The sequence below is a fragment of the Heterocephalus glaber genome, unplaced genomic scaffold (genome assembly GCF_053883595.1).
Source record: "Heterocephalus glaber isolate CG9 unplaced genomic scaffold, H.glaber_assembly_v1.0 deba00000347, whole genome shotgun sequence".
Lineage (NCBI taxonomy): Eukaryota > Metazoa > Chordata > Mammalia > Rodentia > Bathyergidae > Heterocephalus > Heterocephalus glaber.
The window spans coordinates 51,147,033-51,167,510 of NW_028258143.1; the positions used below are offsets into that span (position 1 = coordinate 51,147,033).

The 20,478-nt window shown below is 35.7% G+C and overlaps 1 protein-coding gene across 6 annotated transcripts in view; it reads left to right on the top strand.

The window, feature by feature from the left end:
• Dcaf17 (DDB1 and CUL4 associated factor 17) overlaps positions 1 to 20,232 on the top strand; it is a 38,731-nt gene extending 18,499 nt beyond the window's left edge. For 4 of the 6 annotated variants that reach the window (XM_087200294.1, XM_004857665.3, XM_021238531.2 and 1 more), the window contains 6 exons: positions 3,633 to 3,775; positions 8,111 to 8,220; positions 11,438 to 11,525; positions 12,211 to 12,294; positions 14,225 to 14,380; positions 15,362 to 20,232. In XM_087200294.1, the coding sequence (XP_087056420.1) occupies positions 3,633 to 3,775; positions 8,111 to 8,220; positions 11,438 to 11,525; positions 12,211 to 12,294; positions 14,225 to 14,380; positions 15,362 to 15,526 (746 nt within the window). In that variant the 3' untranslated portion in view covers positions 15,527 to 20,232. The remainder of the gene's footprint in view (positions 1 to 3,632; positions 3,776 to 8,110; positions 8,221 to 11,437; positions 11,526 to 12,210; positions 12,295 to 14,224; positions 14,381 to 15,361) is intronic. The other 2 variants (XR_015447013.1, XM_013076987.3) reach the window with 2 other exon arrangements.
• Positions 20,233 to 20,478: the final 246 nt, after the last annotated feature.

The window sequence follows — 20,478 nt, forward strand, 5'->3', positions numbered from 1 at the left end:
ACATTTTATATTTTGTGAAACATTTAACAATTTGTGAAGGGTATTTTCCAAGGAAAATGTTATTATTATGCCATCTGAACACAGATAGGACTAGATACAGTGGGGACTTCCCAGAATGCTTACAGATTGACAAAACACAAAAAAGAAAATTCTATAAATATGGTAAATATGTTCTTTATTTAATTAGCTTATTAAATTAAGCAATTTATTCAAAAAAAATCAAACCACCATCTAAAATCACCAGTATATATTAAACCATGTGTATCCAGGGTGCATCTCAGGTATTCAAGAATAGTTTAAGGATTGGAAATAGACACAAAATCACATGAGTTAATTAAAAGGGAAAATATACTTTATTATCCTAATACCTTTTTTACTTAGTTCATTAAGAATCATTCCTTAGCACCTTGAGGATATTTCCTTCTATTTGCAACAAGCAAGCAACATGCTTTTAGGTGAAACTCCAAAGGTTTTAATATAGGCAGTCCTTGGTGTTCCTTGGCTTAACTCCAATCTCTGCCTTTCTATTCATGTGGACTTTTTCCTTCCATTTCATCAAGTCTTTCTCCTTATAAGAATACAGTACCGGTTGTTGAATTTAGAGCTTAGCTTTATCCAGTACTATTTCATCTCAATTTGATTGTTATCTGTCAAGACCTAATACCAAATAAAGTCACAATCACAGGTCCTAGAGTCAGGACTTCAGCATTTCTCTTGAGTTGGGGGACACAGTTCAACCCATAACAGTGACCAAAGTCTAGTTGCATCATTATAGTTACATATCCTTACTTTTTGGCTCTCCCAGTGAACAACTGGAAGATACAAAATTCACCACTTCATTTTGATATTTTTTAACTTTACTGTTCTTTTTTACTTTATATTTATTTCCTTTAACTCACAGCAAATTTTCTTTTTGTTGTTGTTGTTGTTTTGTTGTTTATGGTGCTGGGACTTGAACCCAGGGCCTTGCACATGCTAGGCAAGCCTTCTACCACTCAGCCACACCCCAGCTCCATGCTGGATTTCTTGATTCCAATTAAAATTTATCCTATAATAATACACAATAATCCTGCACCATCAGTACCAGTGCTGCTTTACTAAAAATTAAAGCATGGACTGAAGGCTCCCTTTTTCCCTCAGTATACAGCCCAATCATTGTATACATACAGAGTAATGTATTTAAAAGTAATTTGAGGCCATTTTTCTATAGGATTAGATTACCAGTTTGATATATGTGAGTTCATTTGTTTGGTTTCCTTTTTCCTTGTTGATATTTATTTATTTATTTATTTTGCTGTACTGGAGATTGAACATAGAGCCCTGCACATACTAGACAAATGCTCTACCACTAAGCTAAATTCCCAGCCCTTGATTTTATTCTTACAGTTACAAAATGTGTATATAGTTGAAGGGTCAAAACTACATGAAAAGATACACTCAGAAACTTTGTTTCCAAGCTTTCCTCTTCCATCCTATTATTACTTTCCTCCCCCATCTCACATCTGTCTTCAAAACTAGATTACTTTTTGTTTGTTTCAGGTTTATTCTTCTGTTTTATTTCTTTCTGCAAAAATAAGCAAATATATATTATATATATTTACTTTAAATATCGCCTTCCTTCCTACACTGAGAAATGGCATATACTCTGTTCTGTACCTTGTATTTTTGCTTAACACATATCTAGGTTTTTAAACCTTTATATGAATAAGTATGCCTTACATTTTAAAATTACAGAAAATTCTTATTTCCCTCTTATCATTTTTTTAAAGTTTTTGTTTCTTTTTGGTTTTTTGAGACAAGGTCTCACTTTGTAGTGCAGGCAGGCCTTGAACCCACTATGTAGCCCAGGCTGGCCTCAAACTCGTGGCAATGTTCCTACCTCTGTCTCCTGAGTGCTGGGATTATAAACGTATACAACCATGCCCCTCTCCTCTCTTTTAAACAGTCATTTTGTACACTTTGTGTTAAAGGTCTCCTTTGAAGTATTATTTGTTGACCTTTCACAGACTCAAAGTATTTTATTAATTGGTCATTTTATTTGTAGTGCCTCTTTCCACAGTCTAGACAGTAGGAGCCCCTTTTCCTGGCTCCTTTCTGGCTGACGTTCTTGTAAACGCCTTGCTTTCTAGAAACAAGATGGTGTAGACCTGTCCAAAACTTTTCTTACCACATGGCATGAAATTGCCTCTTCTGTGAGAACTTGTAGGCTTTTTTGAGAATACCAGTACAAATCAAAATTTGGGCTCTTGAAGGTTTACCAAAGCCAGTCAAAGTTGTGAACAGAGACTTGCTAATACATGTATTTGCATTGATTTTTTTGTTTAGAATTTTTTCATATTCTCTAAAACATAGCTAATTAAATTTTAATCCCAAATTAAAACTGTAATTATATTTTTCCCATTTTATGATTCTTGTTCTTATCCACCATCACTTGGTAGCCAGTATACTATCACATATGAAATTTATGATTTACTGGCTTGTGATTTTACACTTTTTTTATATTGGAGTACTCCTATTTTTCTTATTACTGGAAATGACCTTTATATATCGATGATATTACCCTTTTCTTAAAAGATTAAAAAACATGATGATAAAAGTAGTATAATTCTTATAAAGAGGCCTAACAAAACACACACTTCTCTGTATAATATGTGACTCTTAAAAGAATAATCTTCCTAATATAAGCCCCTTAACTAGTATGACAAGATTACTCTGAAAAATTAGTAGTGGCCTCATCAAACAATTAAATTCTCAAGTTAGAGAGGTAAACAGTCATAAGTTAGCCATTTGCCCAGGTAGACCATGTAGTGTTTCCATAGGTTGCCCAAAAGGAGTTCTGGTTTTCTAAAGCTGTGGTACCTTTCTTTCACTTACGCATTTAAGAGTAGATTACACTCTTTAAAATTGTGATCAAAGAGTAAGACTAAAAAGCACCAACAGAATTCTCTTTTATGGTGTCTCCAAAAGAGACTGACTGAGTCTATCTGAACCACCTTAAAGTTAACTTGTCTGATGACAATAGTAGCAGTAGTGACTGCCCTTTAATAAAGTCTTCATTGTGGGCAGACCCTACCCTAAGTGGTTACATTCATTATGACTAATGTTGCATTTATACTGGAAATCTTATGCAAGACAAATCTTGTAAAGTTTGTTTCATATACTTGTTAGCTTTGGATATGGAAGATCTTCTCATATTGAAGGAATTATTAGACTTAATTACCTGCTAGGGTTGTTATGGGAGTTGGAAATAGTAACTAGCTCAGAATCTTACACATAACAGGTAGTCAGCAAATGGCAGCTTTTATTAAGTATACCCTGTCCTCTTTTTTTTTCCCCCCACCATAAGCATCTTCAGTTCATCTTTTATCCCTGTTCATCTGCAGACTTACACATGCCCCAGAATACAGATGTCTAGAAAGTTTGCTCATGGCCTAATATTTGTTTCCTACTAGCTTTCTCTTTTTCTTAGCAGTAAACTTCTTCCTGATTGCATTTGTTTCTTTCAACTTAGTAATTTTTCATAGTGGAAGTTCGTGGATGATGCATGCTAAGAAAGGTTGAATTCAGTTAATGAATGGCCCAAGGCCACCAGAACAGAGAAGCTAATAAATGCCCTTTGCTCATCTCTATAGACTCGCCACCATTGCTCTTTGAGGTGTCATCTCTGGAAAATGCTTTTCAGATTGGAGGCCATCCTTGGCACTACATCATCACACCCAATAAGAAGAAACAGAAAGGAGTTTTCCATATTTGTGCCCTGAAGGATAATTCCTTGGTAAATCATTAGTGATCAATATTTTTGGTAGTAGATTTGTACCAGAAATTCTCTGTTCTCTACTCCTCTAACAGTAATACATTCCTAAGAATTACTTTTTTATTCATTTGTTTTAATAATTTGCAAAAATATAGAGAAATACTTCTGTGTATCACACGGAACTTAAAACTGTTAACATTTGAAAATTCTTAGGGCACCAGTAAATTTTTCCCCCTTATTAATCTCTAAAGGATCCCATATAAAACATCTCTCAAGCTCCACAGTGGAAATTATTCATGGAATATATTCAGGTTGCCTCTGAAATCACTGTGTAATGTGTTGTTGGTTCTACTTGTGCATGGTTTGTTGCTATGTGCTTTCCAGAGCACTTTGGAGGTCATAGTGTAGGTATTGAAACACTAAGAGTTTTCCAGAATATTCTTAAACTACAATTGTTTATTAAAAAAATATGGTGTGTTACAGTAAAAGATACACAAAATAAGAACCAAGAGAGACTATGTAAAGGTGCAAATTTCCAATGATGAGTGTCATTATATTGTATACCTAAAATGTACCAATGATTAGAATGAATAATCAATAATGCAAAATAGGAAGAAAAGGTCCGAAGGGGTAGAGGTAGTGGGAGGGGCAGGGGAAAGGAAAGAAGGGAAAGGAAAAATGATGAGAAATGGAAAAAATGGAAATAAAGTCTTTGTAAATAGGGAAGGGTGGGCTAGGAATGGGGAAAAAAATAAGAACCAAGATGCATCATGTAAAGGTACAATTCCCAATGAGAAATGTAATTGTGTTGTATACCTACAATGTACCAATAAAATAATTTAATAAATAAATAAATAAATAAATAAGTAAAAGATACATTGCCCATAATCCACCTCAAAATGCTCCCCCTTGCTTCGAGCACAATCATCCCATCCTTGTTTCTACTTTCTGAAGCAGTCATGGAAGTCCTCTTTTGTTAGTCTTTTTATGAGGTGTGATAAAAAATGCAATGAATGCTGCTGCTGAGTGCTATCCAACAGAAAGGCAAGCTTAAAAAAAATTACAGTGTGGCATCATCTGCTTTATTCACCAAATCTGACACTGTGCAACTGCTAGCTCTTCCTCAAAGTCAGAATGACCATGAAAAGTAAACATTCTGAATGAATGCAGGGCATCGAGGTAGCCACAGCAGTACAACTAAAGAGACTCATGAAAAAGGTCTTCCAGAACTGCTTCAGAAAGTGGCAAGAACAGTGGGTTAAGTGTGTTTGATGTAGGGGGGAATATTTGGAAGGAGATTAATGACAGTGTATCTTTTACTGTAGTAAATTTTTAAAAATTTAAGCACTTACCATATTTTCAATCATATCTTATATTTATGGCAGAAAAATGGTACCTGATAAAACCATAGCTATTCCTGCCTCTTGAATTCATATTTCTTTTAAACATGCTGTAGACATTGATTTGCCATTTAATAAACATCTATCCAGAGCCCGCCATGTACCAGACATAGCTGGGGATACATTTTCATCCTTAAAGCTCCTTATACTCTCAGAAGAAAGCAAACAAGGGGTTCCATTTTTGTTTTATCTTCCTGATTTAATTTAGTGTTGTTTTGTTTTGGTTTTGCACCAAAGTCTTACAATGTATAATTCAGGCTGGCCTTGAACTCACTATTTAGCCCAGGCTGACCTCAAACTCAGGGTGATCCCCCTACCTCAGCCTCCTGGGTACTGGGATCACAGGCATGTGCCATCACACTTGGCAAACGTTGCTTTTTGTAAGGCTGACTCATGTATTCCACATTGATCTCTTCCAGGACCAAGTGCAGTCAGTCACTGTTGGCTCCCTTGGCTTTTAGAGTCACAGGTTACCTTTTGCCATGTTGAAGGTTAGCAATTTTGTCTTTTTCTTTTGATGTCATGGCCATTGGGCATACTACGCCTGGTGCATTCTACATTGAGAACATTGTTTCCTTCTAGCTTCTCATTTATTTATCACTTGTTTCAGCTTCTGTTTGACCCAGTCTGTTGACAGCCTCTTTATAATTTTTTGTGTAGGGCCCTCTGAAGTCTGTTTCTTGAATTGATTGTTCACCTCCCAATCAGGATGTCCTCCAGCCACCAGGAACTGCGAATCTCTTTTTCACTTAATGATGAAAAAGCATCCAGTCAAACCCTACAGAATTTACATTCTAGACATTTAGCACACACTCTTCTTATATAAGAACTGATAACACATGTTCTTTCATATATATCCATATGTATACACACACTGTATTTGTATGTATATATGCACATAAATAATGGTTTTCAACATCTATGTCAAGCGTACTTATCCATATCATAAATAATTGCCAAGTCCGGAGGTTTTTAATCTCTTTGCTGGAAAGTTTTATTGCAGTGACATTGCCTTAATGATGCCTATGTCTGTTACCTTGCTACCCACCAGAAGAGTAGATAACTCCAAAACATAAGCAGCCAAACTTAAGATGTCAGCTATAGAAAGTGTCCTATAGCTTTCAGTATTACACTGAGCTTTAAATCTAGCACTTGAGAAAATAATTAAAAACTACAGGAGCTGGTAATAAAGCTTCCTACTATTTAACACAGATATTCTTGCATGTTATACTTATATATTTTTAATAAAGAGAACACTTTGGAGCCAGTACCATCACAGACATATTTATTTTAATAGTTGCAACCAAGATGTTTAAATGCATTCATTTTCTTGTGTGTGATATATAATAATATGACCATTTCTATTAGAAATAGGATACTTGTAAAAATTAATGAAAAATTGGAACTCATTCACTAATTTGATTCATAAAATGTGTTAAATTTCAAATTTTTTAAGTGCTTTAGCATACAAAGCACTAATAGCATATCCCTAGCCTACCTCTCCGGCCTCGTGCCTGTATACTGTACTTCTCAATTTAATTTTAGCTGTTACTTATGTTTATGTATATACATGCTATATGGCTTAAACTGTTGTGTTTTTGTTCTGTGATTTCTGTGCTGTTTGTCACTATTTTCTGTTTATCTGTTATGACTCAGGTTAAGCTTTTTTGCTTCTTGAAATTCCGTTCATCTGGATTGGTTTCTTGATAATATCCTGTTCAGGCCCAATCATTTCATTTTTCTACACTGCATTATTATTTTCTGTTTATGTTTCTGTCTCCCCATATGCTATCAACATCTTGATGTTTGATTCATGTCAGGTACAAATGCTTAGTATGGTACCTACAACATTGTACCCTGTCAATATATGCTGATGAAATTAATAAACTCTAGTGTTTCAAAGCTTTTATGAATATCCAATAGGAAAGACTGTATCATTTCATTTTACATTGAAGAAACTAAAGAAATTAAATGACTTAAAGCCAGTGAAGTTCTGTATCCATGCTAGTTTTAGTTTCCAGTGCTCCTGTGTATATATACAGTGGAATATTAGTGTACACATGTGATCACATACAAGGGTTTTTTTCCTTTAATGTCTAAATATACCACAATGAAATAAATTTCATTTCTTTTCTTAAATGCTAAACAGTATTAGACCATTTCCTCAGATATGAAAGCAAGGTTTGTTTGTTTTGTTTTTGTTTTTTCAGACAGGGTCTTGCTATGTTACCCAGGCTGGTCTCCAACTTTAGGGCTCAAGCAATCTTTCTGCCTCAGCTTCCTGAGTAGTTGAGACTTTAGCTATGCGCCACTATGCCTGCCTAGATATGAGAGTTTATAGTATTTTACTTATCTAAGATTACATGACCTATGTCAGAGACTTTAGGCTTGGTCACATGTTTGTTTGTGTTACCCACTGTGCTGATTGACAGGGAATGGTTGGGATGGGAAGGGAAGGAGGAAGTTGTGGGGGAACTACATGTACATAAGTAAGGCAGAGTAATATAATGGAAGGTCCATGGACTTTGGAATCAGATCTTCTTTTAATAGGTTCAAAACATTGGACAAGTGATTTATTCTCTTTGCATATCAGTTTCCTTAGCCATAAATTGAGGTTAATATCTTCTTTGAGAGTGATTAAGAGCAAATGAATTAGTGACCATAAAGGATCAAATATAGTTCATGACACAAAATATGTACCCTCAAATATGGTAACTCCTTATTATTTGTACAGTATGACATATGGTACAGAGTAAGTCTATGAAATTTCCAAATTTAAATGTTTTTACTTTCTCAAGTTTGAGTGTCATAATTGAGCCCTCCAGTACATCCCAGTTCAACTGGTTAATAATTTCTTTTTTCCTGTGCTTTTGTGTTAATGACTCATCACTGGTGTTATATTTGAAAAAAATATTTTCCCCTATTCTTTATCTTAATATTTTTTTTCCAACTTCAGGCAAAAAATGGGATCCAAGAAATGGACTGTTGTTCTTTAGAATCTGACTGGATCTATTTCCATCCTGATGCATCTGGTAGAATAATACATGTTGGCCCAAATCAAATCAAGTGAGTAAGCACTTCAAAGTTAAAAACAGCTTTTGGTAGCATATATTGCCATCTTTATTTTTGCCAGCTAACTATTGAACCAATTATGGAAATAATTAGCTTGTTGTAGGACACTTCCCAGAGACAGGCACCTAGAATATCTGACTTTTATTCATCATACTATTTATACATATGCTATTTGAGTATACTCTTTGATAGATAATATACAAATGAAAGGGAATTATAGACCAGCCCTTCCTCATCGAGTCCCAATTCTCTAGGATTAAAAAGAAAGGAGATGGTTCATCTTTCTCCTGAAGGTCAGCCTTAACACACGAAAGGCAGTGGATTGATTTTTGTTTTACTTTATTTGCTTTCAAAGATTACACATCTCCCACCAGGTGACTTTTTGTCCCTTGAAATGTTTGTCATTTGGTTTCCCTGACATCACAGTTCTTGTTTTCTTCGCACTTCTATCCATCTTTTTAAATAATCTTTCATCCTTTTCTTGCTCTTCATAGACTTTCTAATTGTTGGATATCCTAGAGCTCTAAGTGATCATAAACAGCTTACTGCAGCACACATGCCACCACCACTGTCCTAAGCACTTAAACCTTCTCTCCTCACTCAATATTCTCTGTTTATTCACTTGGTGTCAAAGATCTTTGTATAGCAAAAATTCCAACATTTATGTATTAGCCCAAACCTCATCTTAACTCATGCCAGAAATCTGGAATCGTTCTTGATATCTTACCTTCTTGTGTTTTATCAGTATACATTTTTTTTGGTGACACTGGGAATTGAACCTAGGTCCTTTGCACTGATCTATGTCCCCAGCCACTTTTTTTCATTTTGAGACAGGGTCTCACTCAGTCACTAAGTTGCCCAGGCTAGACTCAGACTTGCAGTCCTCCTGCCTCAGCCTCCCACAGAGCTGGGAGTACAAGCAGGGGCCACCACATCCAGCATCCTCTGCCCCTCACACACAACTATATATCCTGTCAATACACTTTATTTTACTACTAAATATTTAACCCTGACTATTTCTGCCCCTGGCCACTGTCCTTATTTTGGTCAGACTGCCATCATCACTAGCCTAGACCACAGTAATAGCCTACTTACAGGGCTTCCAGAATCCACTCTTGTGCTTACTCTTTTTCTTTTTGGCAGTGAGAATGATTGTTAATAACATGAACAAATGTGAAAACCTAAGCAAATGAATTCTGCTTTAACCTTTTTATGGCTTCTCTTTTGCTCTCAGGATAAAGACCCACAGGGTTAGCAGAGTAGACTGAAAGACCTTCTTCCCTCTTAACTGCAGACAAGATGTCTTTTCAGACAGCTGGGGACCTGGTCCTCTTTGTGGAGTCTGTTTATCCTGCCTGTTCGCCTGCCTAATTTCTACTCATAGTTTATGGTCCAAATTAAAGATCGCTTTTTTAGAGACTTTCTTTAATACTCTTGTTAGATTTACTTGCCTGCCCTGTTTTTATTGTACCCATTGTGTAATCTTGCTCTGTAGCACATAGAGCAATTTTAATTAATTGTCCATAATGATAGGAAGAGTCTGTTTTGCTGATTCCTGTACCCCAAAACTGAGCACAGTACTTGACACAGAATAGATGCTCAGTAAGTGTTTGTTGAATAAGAAGAGCCATGTCTGACTTCTTTATGGTTCTTTTTTGGTACCGGGGATCAAATTCGGGACATTGTGCTTGGGGGTCAGGCGGCAAAACCACTGAGCTAAATCCTGGCCCTTTTTATGCTTCCTAATAATCAGTTTACCTCTCTTCGTCTAAGAAGGATGAAAGTATTTAATGAAATAAGTTTATTAACTTTTACAAAATATCTTAAACTAAGGTTCAGCTTCAGTAAACTATACTTATAATGTTTATTACCACCTAACTTTTTAATATTTATTACCAACCATATTAATCTAAGTTTAAGAAAATAAGTTTCACAAATTATATGTGTCCCTTTGCCAGATTTTAAAAGATAGGCACTTTTAAATATTACAGTGATTAAAATAACTAATTGAGTACTTTAATCTGATGTGTTTGTCTCTGGCAATTCTGAGACATCCACCTATTCCTGGCTACAGTAGCTATTTCACTTTGTCTTGCCTTGCCTGGCCTGGCCTGGCCTGGCCTGGCCGGCCTGGCCGGCCTGCCATCCATCCTTCCTTCCTTCCTGGCCAGGCCTGGCCGGCCTGCCCGGCCTGCCTGCCTGCCTGCCTTCCTTCCTTCCTTCCTTCCTTCCTTCCTTCCTTCCTTCCTTCCTTCCTTCTTTCCTTCTTTCCTTCTTTCCTTCTTTCATTCCTGTCTTTTTTTCTGTACTGGGCATTGAGACAGAGTCTTCCACAGTTGCTCAGGATGGCCTCAAACTTGCAATCCTGCTTCAGCCTCTTGAGTTGCTGAGATTAGAGGTGTACACCACTATGTATAGCTACCCCACCTGTTCTTTTTTGTGTGCATGTGAGACTTTGAGCTTTGAAAAAATTGTGCTTTGGAAGCTTGTTAATGATGTGAACAGATTAGTGTAGGTGGTGAGCAAATTATTTTCTCTTGCTTAATAAAGCTTGATCCTTGAGGACATTTACACTCATACAACCCAAATTTTTAATTTATTATAACTAATAGTAAGAAAAGACAAATGTATTGTCAATGCAGTTTTTAGGTATTACTCTATCACGAAAATCTTAGTTTAGATTTAGTTGCTGCTCCAGTCTCTTGGAGTTAACTCTGCGTGTTGTTTATAGACATCTCATTCTATCTTCAGAAATAAAAATGCAAATATCTGCCATAATGCCATGTTAAAGACTTGTTAAGGGACAAAGTGATAAGGTTCCTCAGAGGAACTTTCTTTTTTCTTTTTTTTGGTACCAGAGATTGAACTCAGGACCTTGTTGCTTGCGAGGCAGGCACAGTGCCACTGAGCTAAATCCCCAGCCCACAGAGCAACTTTCATTAAGCCCATCTGGAAGGTGAAGCCTGAGCAAAGTGCCTCATTCCTGCATTGCCTACTTCGCTACCACTTGTCACAGTTGCTGTTTTTCTGTTTAACAGAATCTCTTGAGTTTTCAGGGGTTTATGGACATTTATTGATCAGGCATTTGTTTTTCAGACTAATCAGAAAATGTTACTATAATTTTCATTGTTTAATTTCAGCAGTTCAGCTTTGGCACTTTGACGGTGTTTTGAGGTCTTAGATTCTTAGAATTCTTTTTTATTCTTTTCAGAATTTTAAAGCTAAATGAAATAGAAAATAATAGTTCTCAGCATCAGATCTCTGAAGATTTTGTAATTTTGGCCAATAGGGAGAACAAGGTAAGTCAGAAATACTTTTTTAAGTCCTTTGTATATAATTTTCTTTATGTATAAGCGTATGATATGCAAATATGTTTACCTTGGAATATGGCTGAAAACAATAGCACAGCCCTATAAAAATCTATTCATTTTGTCTACATGGGTGTACAAATGAGACTTGAAGAAAATTGATAATATTGAGTTTATCTTTTGCTTATTTATTCCTTTCTGGATTTCTCTAAGTTTTTATTGATGAATTTTCAACTTTTGGTTCTAATTATTTGAGCAGGCTTAGGGTTATTTGGGGTATATGTAAAAGCACATATCATACTTTAACTCCAAATGATACTTTTTCTTTAATGTGTAAATTAACATGAAGAAAATGATGAAGGGAATTTCTAAAAGTAGATCCTCTTTTTTTGTTCTATGCTAGTACAGAAATGAGGAAAATAAAACAGAAAACCTATACCTTTTGAATTAGTTAATTAGTTTTTGCTTATTCTGTTATTTTATCTAACTAAACCCCTTACCATAGTAAAGTATTTTTACAAACTGAAGGATCAGAAATCTGATTCAGAATTTTCTTGGTTGAGAAAAGAATTGTGGACGTTGGAAAAAGGCTGGTTAGTTTTACCACATTTATTAATAAAATTTTGTCTTTGCATATGATAGAACTTACATCTTTTTATTTCTCTCCATATAATAGAAAGAAAACTTAATCACTGTTACAGCTTCTGGACGGGTGATAAAAAAAAGTTTTAACCTTCTGGATGACGACCCAGAACAAGAGGTACTACTTTAGCCAAACATAACAAACCAAATCAATGTGTACTTGCACTGTGAATTTCAAATCAATGTGTCCTGGATCCTGTGGTAGATTGGAGGTAATGGATTCCTTGCAGGCTGAAAGGTAGGGTCGAATATGCTATTTGAACCAGTGCAGCCCCCCACCATATTCTCTTTTCTTATTGGAATTGTTCATAAGACTTTGTTTTCAGAAAGGTTCATAAAGCCAAAATAATTTGAAAACATGATTAGCTTAGAGTTTTGTTGATGTATGTATTTTCTTGAGAAATCACTTAATAAAAAATTCTTGAATTATATTCTCATGTTTTTATGGCTTTTACCTTATTTTTTTACTTACTAGACATGGATATGCCTGTTAATGTTCATAGGCCATTGGGGATGAAGGTATAGCAAATCATTTCAGCCTTTGACCTCTACTTGACATTGCCAGTCACTGAGCTAATCCAATTTTATCCCTTTCCTTTAAAAGGCACTGGAAATATTCTGAAAGCAACACTGATCATGCCTCAAATACATAACCATTACATAAGTTCTAAATCCACTTAAACCATGTAACTTTATTGTTTATGTGGTCATATTTGTGTGTAAACTTTAAAGCAGCTTTCTAAATTGATATGGCCCAGTGTGTGTAAAAAGGAAAAAAATTATTCTTTTGGTTCATATAAACCTATCAAGAACAAAGTAGAAAGTTCCTTTTTCTGTATATAAAAGCATATTCAAGCCAGACATGGTGGCACATGCCTGTAATCCCAGCACTTGGGAGGCTGAGGCAGGAGGATTGCCACAAGTTCAAGCCCTGCCTGGGCTACATAATGAGTTTAATGCTAACCAGAACTATGGTGAGACCCTGTTTTAAAAAACAAAACAAAACAAAACAAAAATCATAATTTTTTTAAAAAGCATATTCAAGCAAGATATACTAAAATTACCAAAATGGAGCATGAATAAGTAGTAAGGGACAGGTGGCAAGAAAAAGAGAGATGTTCTATATCATGAGATTAGGAAATTAAGCCTTTTACAAAAGTCTATAAAGGAAAAATTGAAAATGATCCTTACTAAAAGCTATAAAATCATTGACTCTCAGCAAGAAGTCAACCTTTGAAATTTGACCATGGTAGGATCATGGCAGAAAAGTAGGTAAAAATGAACCATAAGTAATAAATCTATGTACACTTTTATGCCAGAAGGTGGTAAAGCAAGAAATATAAATGGATTAAAGAACAGCTTGACCAAACTTGCCTGTCTTGAAGGATGATACGAGGCACTACATAAGGGGTGCCTTCCTGTGCTTCATCCCTGACTGGCAGGCACTGATCTGTTTCCTCTGTGAGGCTGCGGGAGTCCCAGGGCTTTTTCCTGGGGACGAAGTTCTGAGTTTTGTCTTTCTTTATCATAGCTAAGCCCTCTTGACCCATTCCTGTTCTGTGTATTGGATTTAAGTTCCTAATATTCCTCCTCAGGTATAAACAGTCATTTTGATTTCTTCAGGGAACCAGAAAAGATTTTTTTTTTAAAAAAGGATACAAATAGAGTCATAAACAGTACATGGTGGGTTCTTCTTGAAAAGACTTTTTCTGGTGTTTAAGAGCTTTTAGAGCTCAGAGAGGTTTCAGATATGAGCTTCCTATCTGAGAACTCATGAACACCTGTCAGAGGCAGCAGTTGAATACTCTTGAATTGGAAAGGCTCTGGCTTTCTGTCATTTTAGAGGATTATACATTATGGAGAGTTATACTTTGACATCTACATAGATTTGGACCTGCTTGTTGAAATCTGTAAGATATTAACTCTTAGAAATCGGGGGGCCTGTGTTTCTGTAGTAATAGAACAGTTAAATTATAAATGTAGGAGTATTCCTAACTGAATAACTGGATATGGCCTCTTTTCCTCTGGCTTATCCATCTATCCTCAAGACTTTCAAAATTGTGGACTATGAAGATGAATTAGATTTGCTCTCTGTGGTAGCTGTTACTCAAATAGATGCTGAAGGAAAAGCTCACCTGGATTTCCACTGTAATGAATATGGAACATTACTTAAAAGCATTCCACTAGTGGAGTCTTGGGATGTGGTGAGTAGAATCCATGGGTTACAGGGCTGGGGTTGCAGTTCAGTGTAAAGTGCTTCCCTAGCATGTATGAAACCATGGGTTCCATTCCCAGTACTTTTTGTTGTTGTTGTTGTTTTGGGTTTTTTTGGTACTGGGGATCAAACTCGGGACCTTGCACTTGTGAGGCTGGTGGTGGAACCACTGAGCCAAATCCCCAGCCCATCCCCAGTACTCTAAAGGAGTGGGGGTACAAAGTAGTAAGAGTTTTCTTTGTGGGTTCCATTTATTGGAACAGATATTACTATGCTCACATGAATCTAAACTCACCTGTGCTGGTGATCATGTGAAAGAAGTTATTGTCCAGTACATAGGACAAAGTTAGTACGTCCCTGATTCCCCTCTGCCTTCTTATCAGTAAGCTCAAAGATGAAACTTAATGTGTATTTCCTTACTGTTGTCTTTGATTTTTCTCTCCAAATATGTTTGATAACATTTTAAAAAATGAAAGTATAAAAAAAGAAAGTATAATGTAATGAATCCCCATATTTATTTAATAAAGATCATATCTAAGCAAATTGGGTTTCCAAGCACTCATGGAAATATTTGTCTGCTCTTCTAAGTATTATATAATATAAAAGTTCTAAGGAACAGCAGACATTCTACCCAGGCCTTGTTTCAATGGAGAAGCTGAGAAGTATAACGATTCATATATGGTCACACTGTAAGACAGATGGTAGCCATGCTGACAATAGACTCTAGATATTTAGACCCCTAAGTCCAGGGTTGTTTTCATTTTTTATATTTTATACAATGCTTTTTAAAATTAGCAATCTGTATATCCACAAATCAGGAAAAATAAGCCTATTTCTGGCAACTCTTTTGTCTCTATGTGTAGATTTGAAGATTCCTAGCATAGGTGCTGTGGCATTTTAGTGACACAAGAGTGAGCAGTGAATATGGTTCTGTGAAAATGAGATTCTGTATACTGTGTTTTTGTTACAGACATACAGCCATGAGGTCTACTTTGACAGAGACTTGGTGCTACACATAGAACAGAAACCCAACAGGGTCTTTAGCTGCTATGTTTACCAGATGGTATGTGACCCTGGAGAAGAAGAAGAAGAAGAAGAAGTAGAAGAAGAAGAAATCCTAAACACAAATTGTTAAAAAGAGTGAGATAATTGTAGCCTATGAGACTTTTGGCCAAACACATTAGAAACTGTCCAGTCCTCTTTTATTATCTGAATGGCACATTCTACAGTTTGTGGGTTTTTTTCAGAAAAGGTCTTGTATTAACTTCAGATGACTAACATTAAACTCTTGCCATAAAATTTGGTGAAGTTTTTTAGAATGCTTCCCAAGAGGTCTAGCATTTTGAAACTTCTAGCTAGGTGCTAACGCAAATATAAAATGCTGAGTAAGAGAGGAGTATGGGTTAATACCACATGTTACAGAGACAGGTATTGCTGTGGAGAGGTTTAACATGATTTTTAAAGGATAGTATGAAATTTTGATTGATAAGGCTAGGAGAGAGAGACCAGATAAAAATAAAGATGGGAAAAATACAGAAAGAAATCCTATATCCTCCATATCAAACTTTGGTAAGATGAATAATGTGAAAGCCTACTTTTGAGCATTAAAAGTGTGACATCATAGGTTTTTTTTTAATTGAATGTATGTATATGTTTTATATTTGTGTATAATATCAAGAATTGGTTCTAGTTCCCAAATTACCTTTTCTTCTATGGTTCTATTCTCTTGGCTTGACATCCCTGTTAAATATTTTGTGTTTCTATTATAAACTAATATAAAAGACTCTAAGCAATGTCAAAGGAAATTTTTTTCTTATCAGTAGCCTATTTAAATCTAAGAATGTTGCTGTCATTCATCATTCTACTTAATGACTATGACCATTTCGTTTAGACAATATTTTCATAAGTGTACAAGAAAATAAAGGGACCCTGGCCTGTGCCATTTCAGTTCCTCATGGAAGAGTCAGTGAAGTCCCAGGAGGAGTTCTTCTTGGCTTGGGAATTACCTGATTAGCCAGAGAGAGTTTTTGGCTATCTTAATTATGAAGGGAGTATTTTTTTCTTCTGTTAGGACAGATATAAATATGATACTTAAACTCCAATCATCATCCTAAGAATGTTAAATGAAGGCAGCCTAAGTAAGGGAGAAAAATGTTTGTTTATGCTTTGTGTTCAAGACATCCAGTTGCTTGCAATCCACTTGATCAACACATTTCTTTGATGCAGCATCAAAAGACTAAGTAGTTTAAAAAAAAAAAAAAGGAACAGCAGTAAAAATGATTGCTGATGCAAATTTTAGGTTAAATTTAATGGAATTTTAGCTTGGATAATTTACATTGAAGTCCTTCAGTTCAGGCTTGATGCCATGTTAAGAATTTATATGAATTCTGTTCAGTTCTCTATATTTCATACAATGCATTTTTTCATTGTAAATTTTTTGAAAGTTTGCAAATAGATTTCAAGTTTATTATAATCAGTAGGATTAAGGAGAGAAAGATGCTGTATATTCATGGAAGTCAAGGAATCAGTAACAGGGTCTGTAAAATTAAGATAAAAAGAAATCATCTTTTGTGCAATAGAAAAAAAAATATGTAAGTTAAATATCCCTTATCTGAAATCCCTGGGATCAAGAGTACTTTGGATTTAAATTTTTTTCCAGTTTTAGAATATTTGTATGTACATAATGAAATCTTGGGAAACAGGACCCAAATTTAAACATAAAGCTCTTTTATGTCTCATGTACCTTAAATACATACCCTGAAGGTAATTTCATGCACTAGTTTCAGTGAACCCATGTTTTGACTATTGACCCATCACATGAGGTCAAGTATGGAATTTTCCACTTATGGCCATCTTGTCAGTGCTCAGAAAGTTTTAGATTGTAGAATATTTTGGATTTGGGATTTCCATATTAGGAATGCTTAACCTGTACTGATATTTGAGACTGTGGTAAAATATATATGGGCTAAAAATAAGTCTTTCTAAATCTAATTCTATGTGTAATAACCATCTGGAAAAATAGAAGTGATTACCTCATGAACAAGATGATAAAATTATCTTTATATGTTAAATTCCAGTGCTGTCATATCTACTAACTGAAAAATCCATTCTCATTTTATGTGTATTTAATAGTACCATTTACTATCTCTGAAACTTCAAAAGACATGATTATAATTACAGAATAGTTGCATAGTTAGTGTGCTTGATATTGCCTCAAATTTGTTTTGGTTTTTTGTTTTGTTAAGACAGGGTCTCACCATGTAGTTCAGGCTGACCTTGAACTCTCAATGTAGCTCGGGCTGGCTTCACACTCGTGATGCTCTTCCTGCCTCAGCTCCCAAGTACTGGGATTACAAACGTGTCACCATGCCTGGCTGATACTACCCCAAACTTTTCACTGTACTATATCTGCATTGTCCTGCCTAATAAATTTGTATCTTGGCCAGGGATTTAGCTCAGTGGTTTCACCACCTGCTGCACAAGCTCAAGGACCCAAGTTCAATCCCCAGTACCAAAAAAAGATAAATTTGTATCTTGAAAAAAAAAGTAGTTTGGTAAAAGGAGCACAATACCAAAGAATAGAAAGTAACACAGTGTAGGTTTCAGAGCAGGTACAGTACTGTGTAACAGCAGAATGTCTGCTCTTAATTTGAAATATCTTTAGACTTCCATCCTGGCCGAGACTGTTTTTAAGGCAGATATTGAGTTTCTCCTGCTTGAAATCTTCACCACCTTTTGGTAAAATGGTGGAAAGGCACTCAGCACTCAGGAAGGCATTTGAGAAATATCTGAGATCCCTGGATTTTTTTGGCAGGAGCAAGGGTTGAGATACTTCTAGTCTAGATATAAAGTGACTATTAAAAAATTCCTAATGTGTTACCACTGCCAAAATCAAGTAGACCAGGGTCCAGAAGCCACATGGACTAGGCAGCAAATATTTCTAGTGTGAACAATAGTAGAGTTTTGGGCAGAGTAACAGACAGCAGAGCTGTGCCCCAACTAGACAGATAAGCTGCAGCTCCTGTGCCTCATTCCAGCTGATTGTAAGAGTGAATGGGAATGTAGGCTACACGATTGTGGACAGGATGGTTGCTAAAAAGATGCCAAAGACACAAAGGATAACAAAGATTGTGGGAAATTGAGGTACTACAAATAGCAAAAGACAATACTGCACACTCCCCCCAAAGACGTGGTCATCCCAACATTCCAGTGTCAAGTGGTTGTTCATTCTGCCACCTGCCAGACTGGGGTCAGGGGAATGGTGGTTAATACCTTCCTGCCCCACCCTAACCCTTCTCTGCCTGTTTTAGTGACTCTACAACTACTAAAGTATTGCCCACCTACTTACCATGTGCAAGCAACAGGTACAAAGCATTGTGGGTGACATGTTCTCTTCATTATGTTCACTTCACCAAGGGAAACAAGGTAACTTCTCAGCAAATACAGACATTAAGCTGAAAAGAAGTGCATTTCTGCATTTCCCTCCTTGATCTAAGTTTCTGTATTCTCATACTATCCCTGCAGCAAGCTTATTGTTCTTTGATTTTCTACAGTATTTCTCACAACTTGAGAACACAAATCCTGTCACAGTACTTGAGCTAACAAGTAAGGAGATAATATTGTTCTATTTAAGCAAATTAAGGCACTATACATTCTTCAAGTGTTTGATGTCTTATATAGTTGTGTGGTTTTTTTAATGGAAATTTTCAGGGAGGCTGAGGCAGGAAGATCACAAGTTTAGGCCCAGCCTGGACAATTTAGCAACTTAGACCAGGTCTCAAAATAATAGTAATAGGGCAAGGGATTTAGCTCAGTGGTTTTGCCACCTGCTGAGCAAGCACAAGGACCTGAGTTTGATCCCTGGTACCATAAAATAAAATAATAATGATGATGATGATGATGATGATAAATAATAATAAAAAGGGTTGGGGAAATAGCTCACTGCATAGGCCCTGGGTTCAATCCCAGTATGACAAGAAAAAGAAACCTACCAGTCCTTGTGATATATGTAAAAGTAGACATCTCATTTCATATTCAAAATAACCATATGTGATAAAAACTACCATTATCTTCCCCATTTTACAAATGAAGAAAGTGAGACTTATAGAAGTTAATTTTCCATAGTTCCCACAACGGTAAGTGCAGAGACAGGAAACATATAGATTTGGATGACAGACATGCTAGATCTTCTCCAAAGATCTCAAAAAGCAGTTGATGCTATTTTATCTCACATATAGCTTACTGACAGTTATAATGTTGGATACATAGGGAAGTGTTTCATGTCTTTTTTAAAAACTTTGGTGCTGCTGGGGATCAAACCCAGAGCCTTGTGTATGGTAAGCCAGCACTTTTAACCACTAAGCTATATCCCCAGCCCCAGTATGTTATTTTTAATTTTTTAATGATGATGGAATATCCAAGTTTTGGACAAAGTTTGGATAAGAAACAATTCACACATACATAACTTCACAGAAAAGATGGTCCTTCATTCACTAGTTAGAAGTCATTTCGAAATGATACTCATTTTGTTTGTAGTGACAGTAAATACCAGTACTAGCAGTTACTCTTATGTAATTTGGCTTCCATTTCAATAATTGTTATATTCTTTTTCTTACCATGTAAGAAAGTATACATTTGCTGAGTGTTTTCAAATATGTAACCTAAACCTTTCTGAAAATTTAGAACATGCAATTATCCGGAAGATTTTCCACTTCCCCAGCCTGGTCCACCCCTACCACCTCTCAGGTACAACTACTGCTCTGATTCTTTTGTATCCCAGGTTAAATTTGCCTATCATAAAACTTAATAAAATTTCTTTCAACATAATGCTTTTGAGATTTATTCATATTGTATGTGTCAGTGTATTCATTTTTATTGCTAAGTATTCTTTCATATGAACATGTCACCATTTTTCTGTCTTCCTGTTGATGGAGACCTGGGATGTTTTTCTGCCTTTTTTTCCCCTCCTATGAATAAAGCTGCTACAGACATTCTTGTAGAAATGTTTGTGAATGTACTGCATATCTTATTTCTCTTGTATAAATTTCTAGGGATGGAATTTTTTAGTCTTCCAGTAGGTTATGTTTA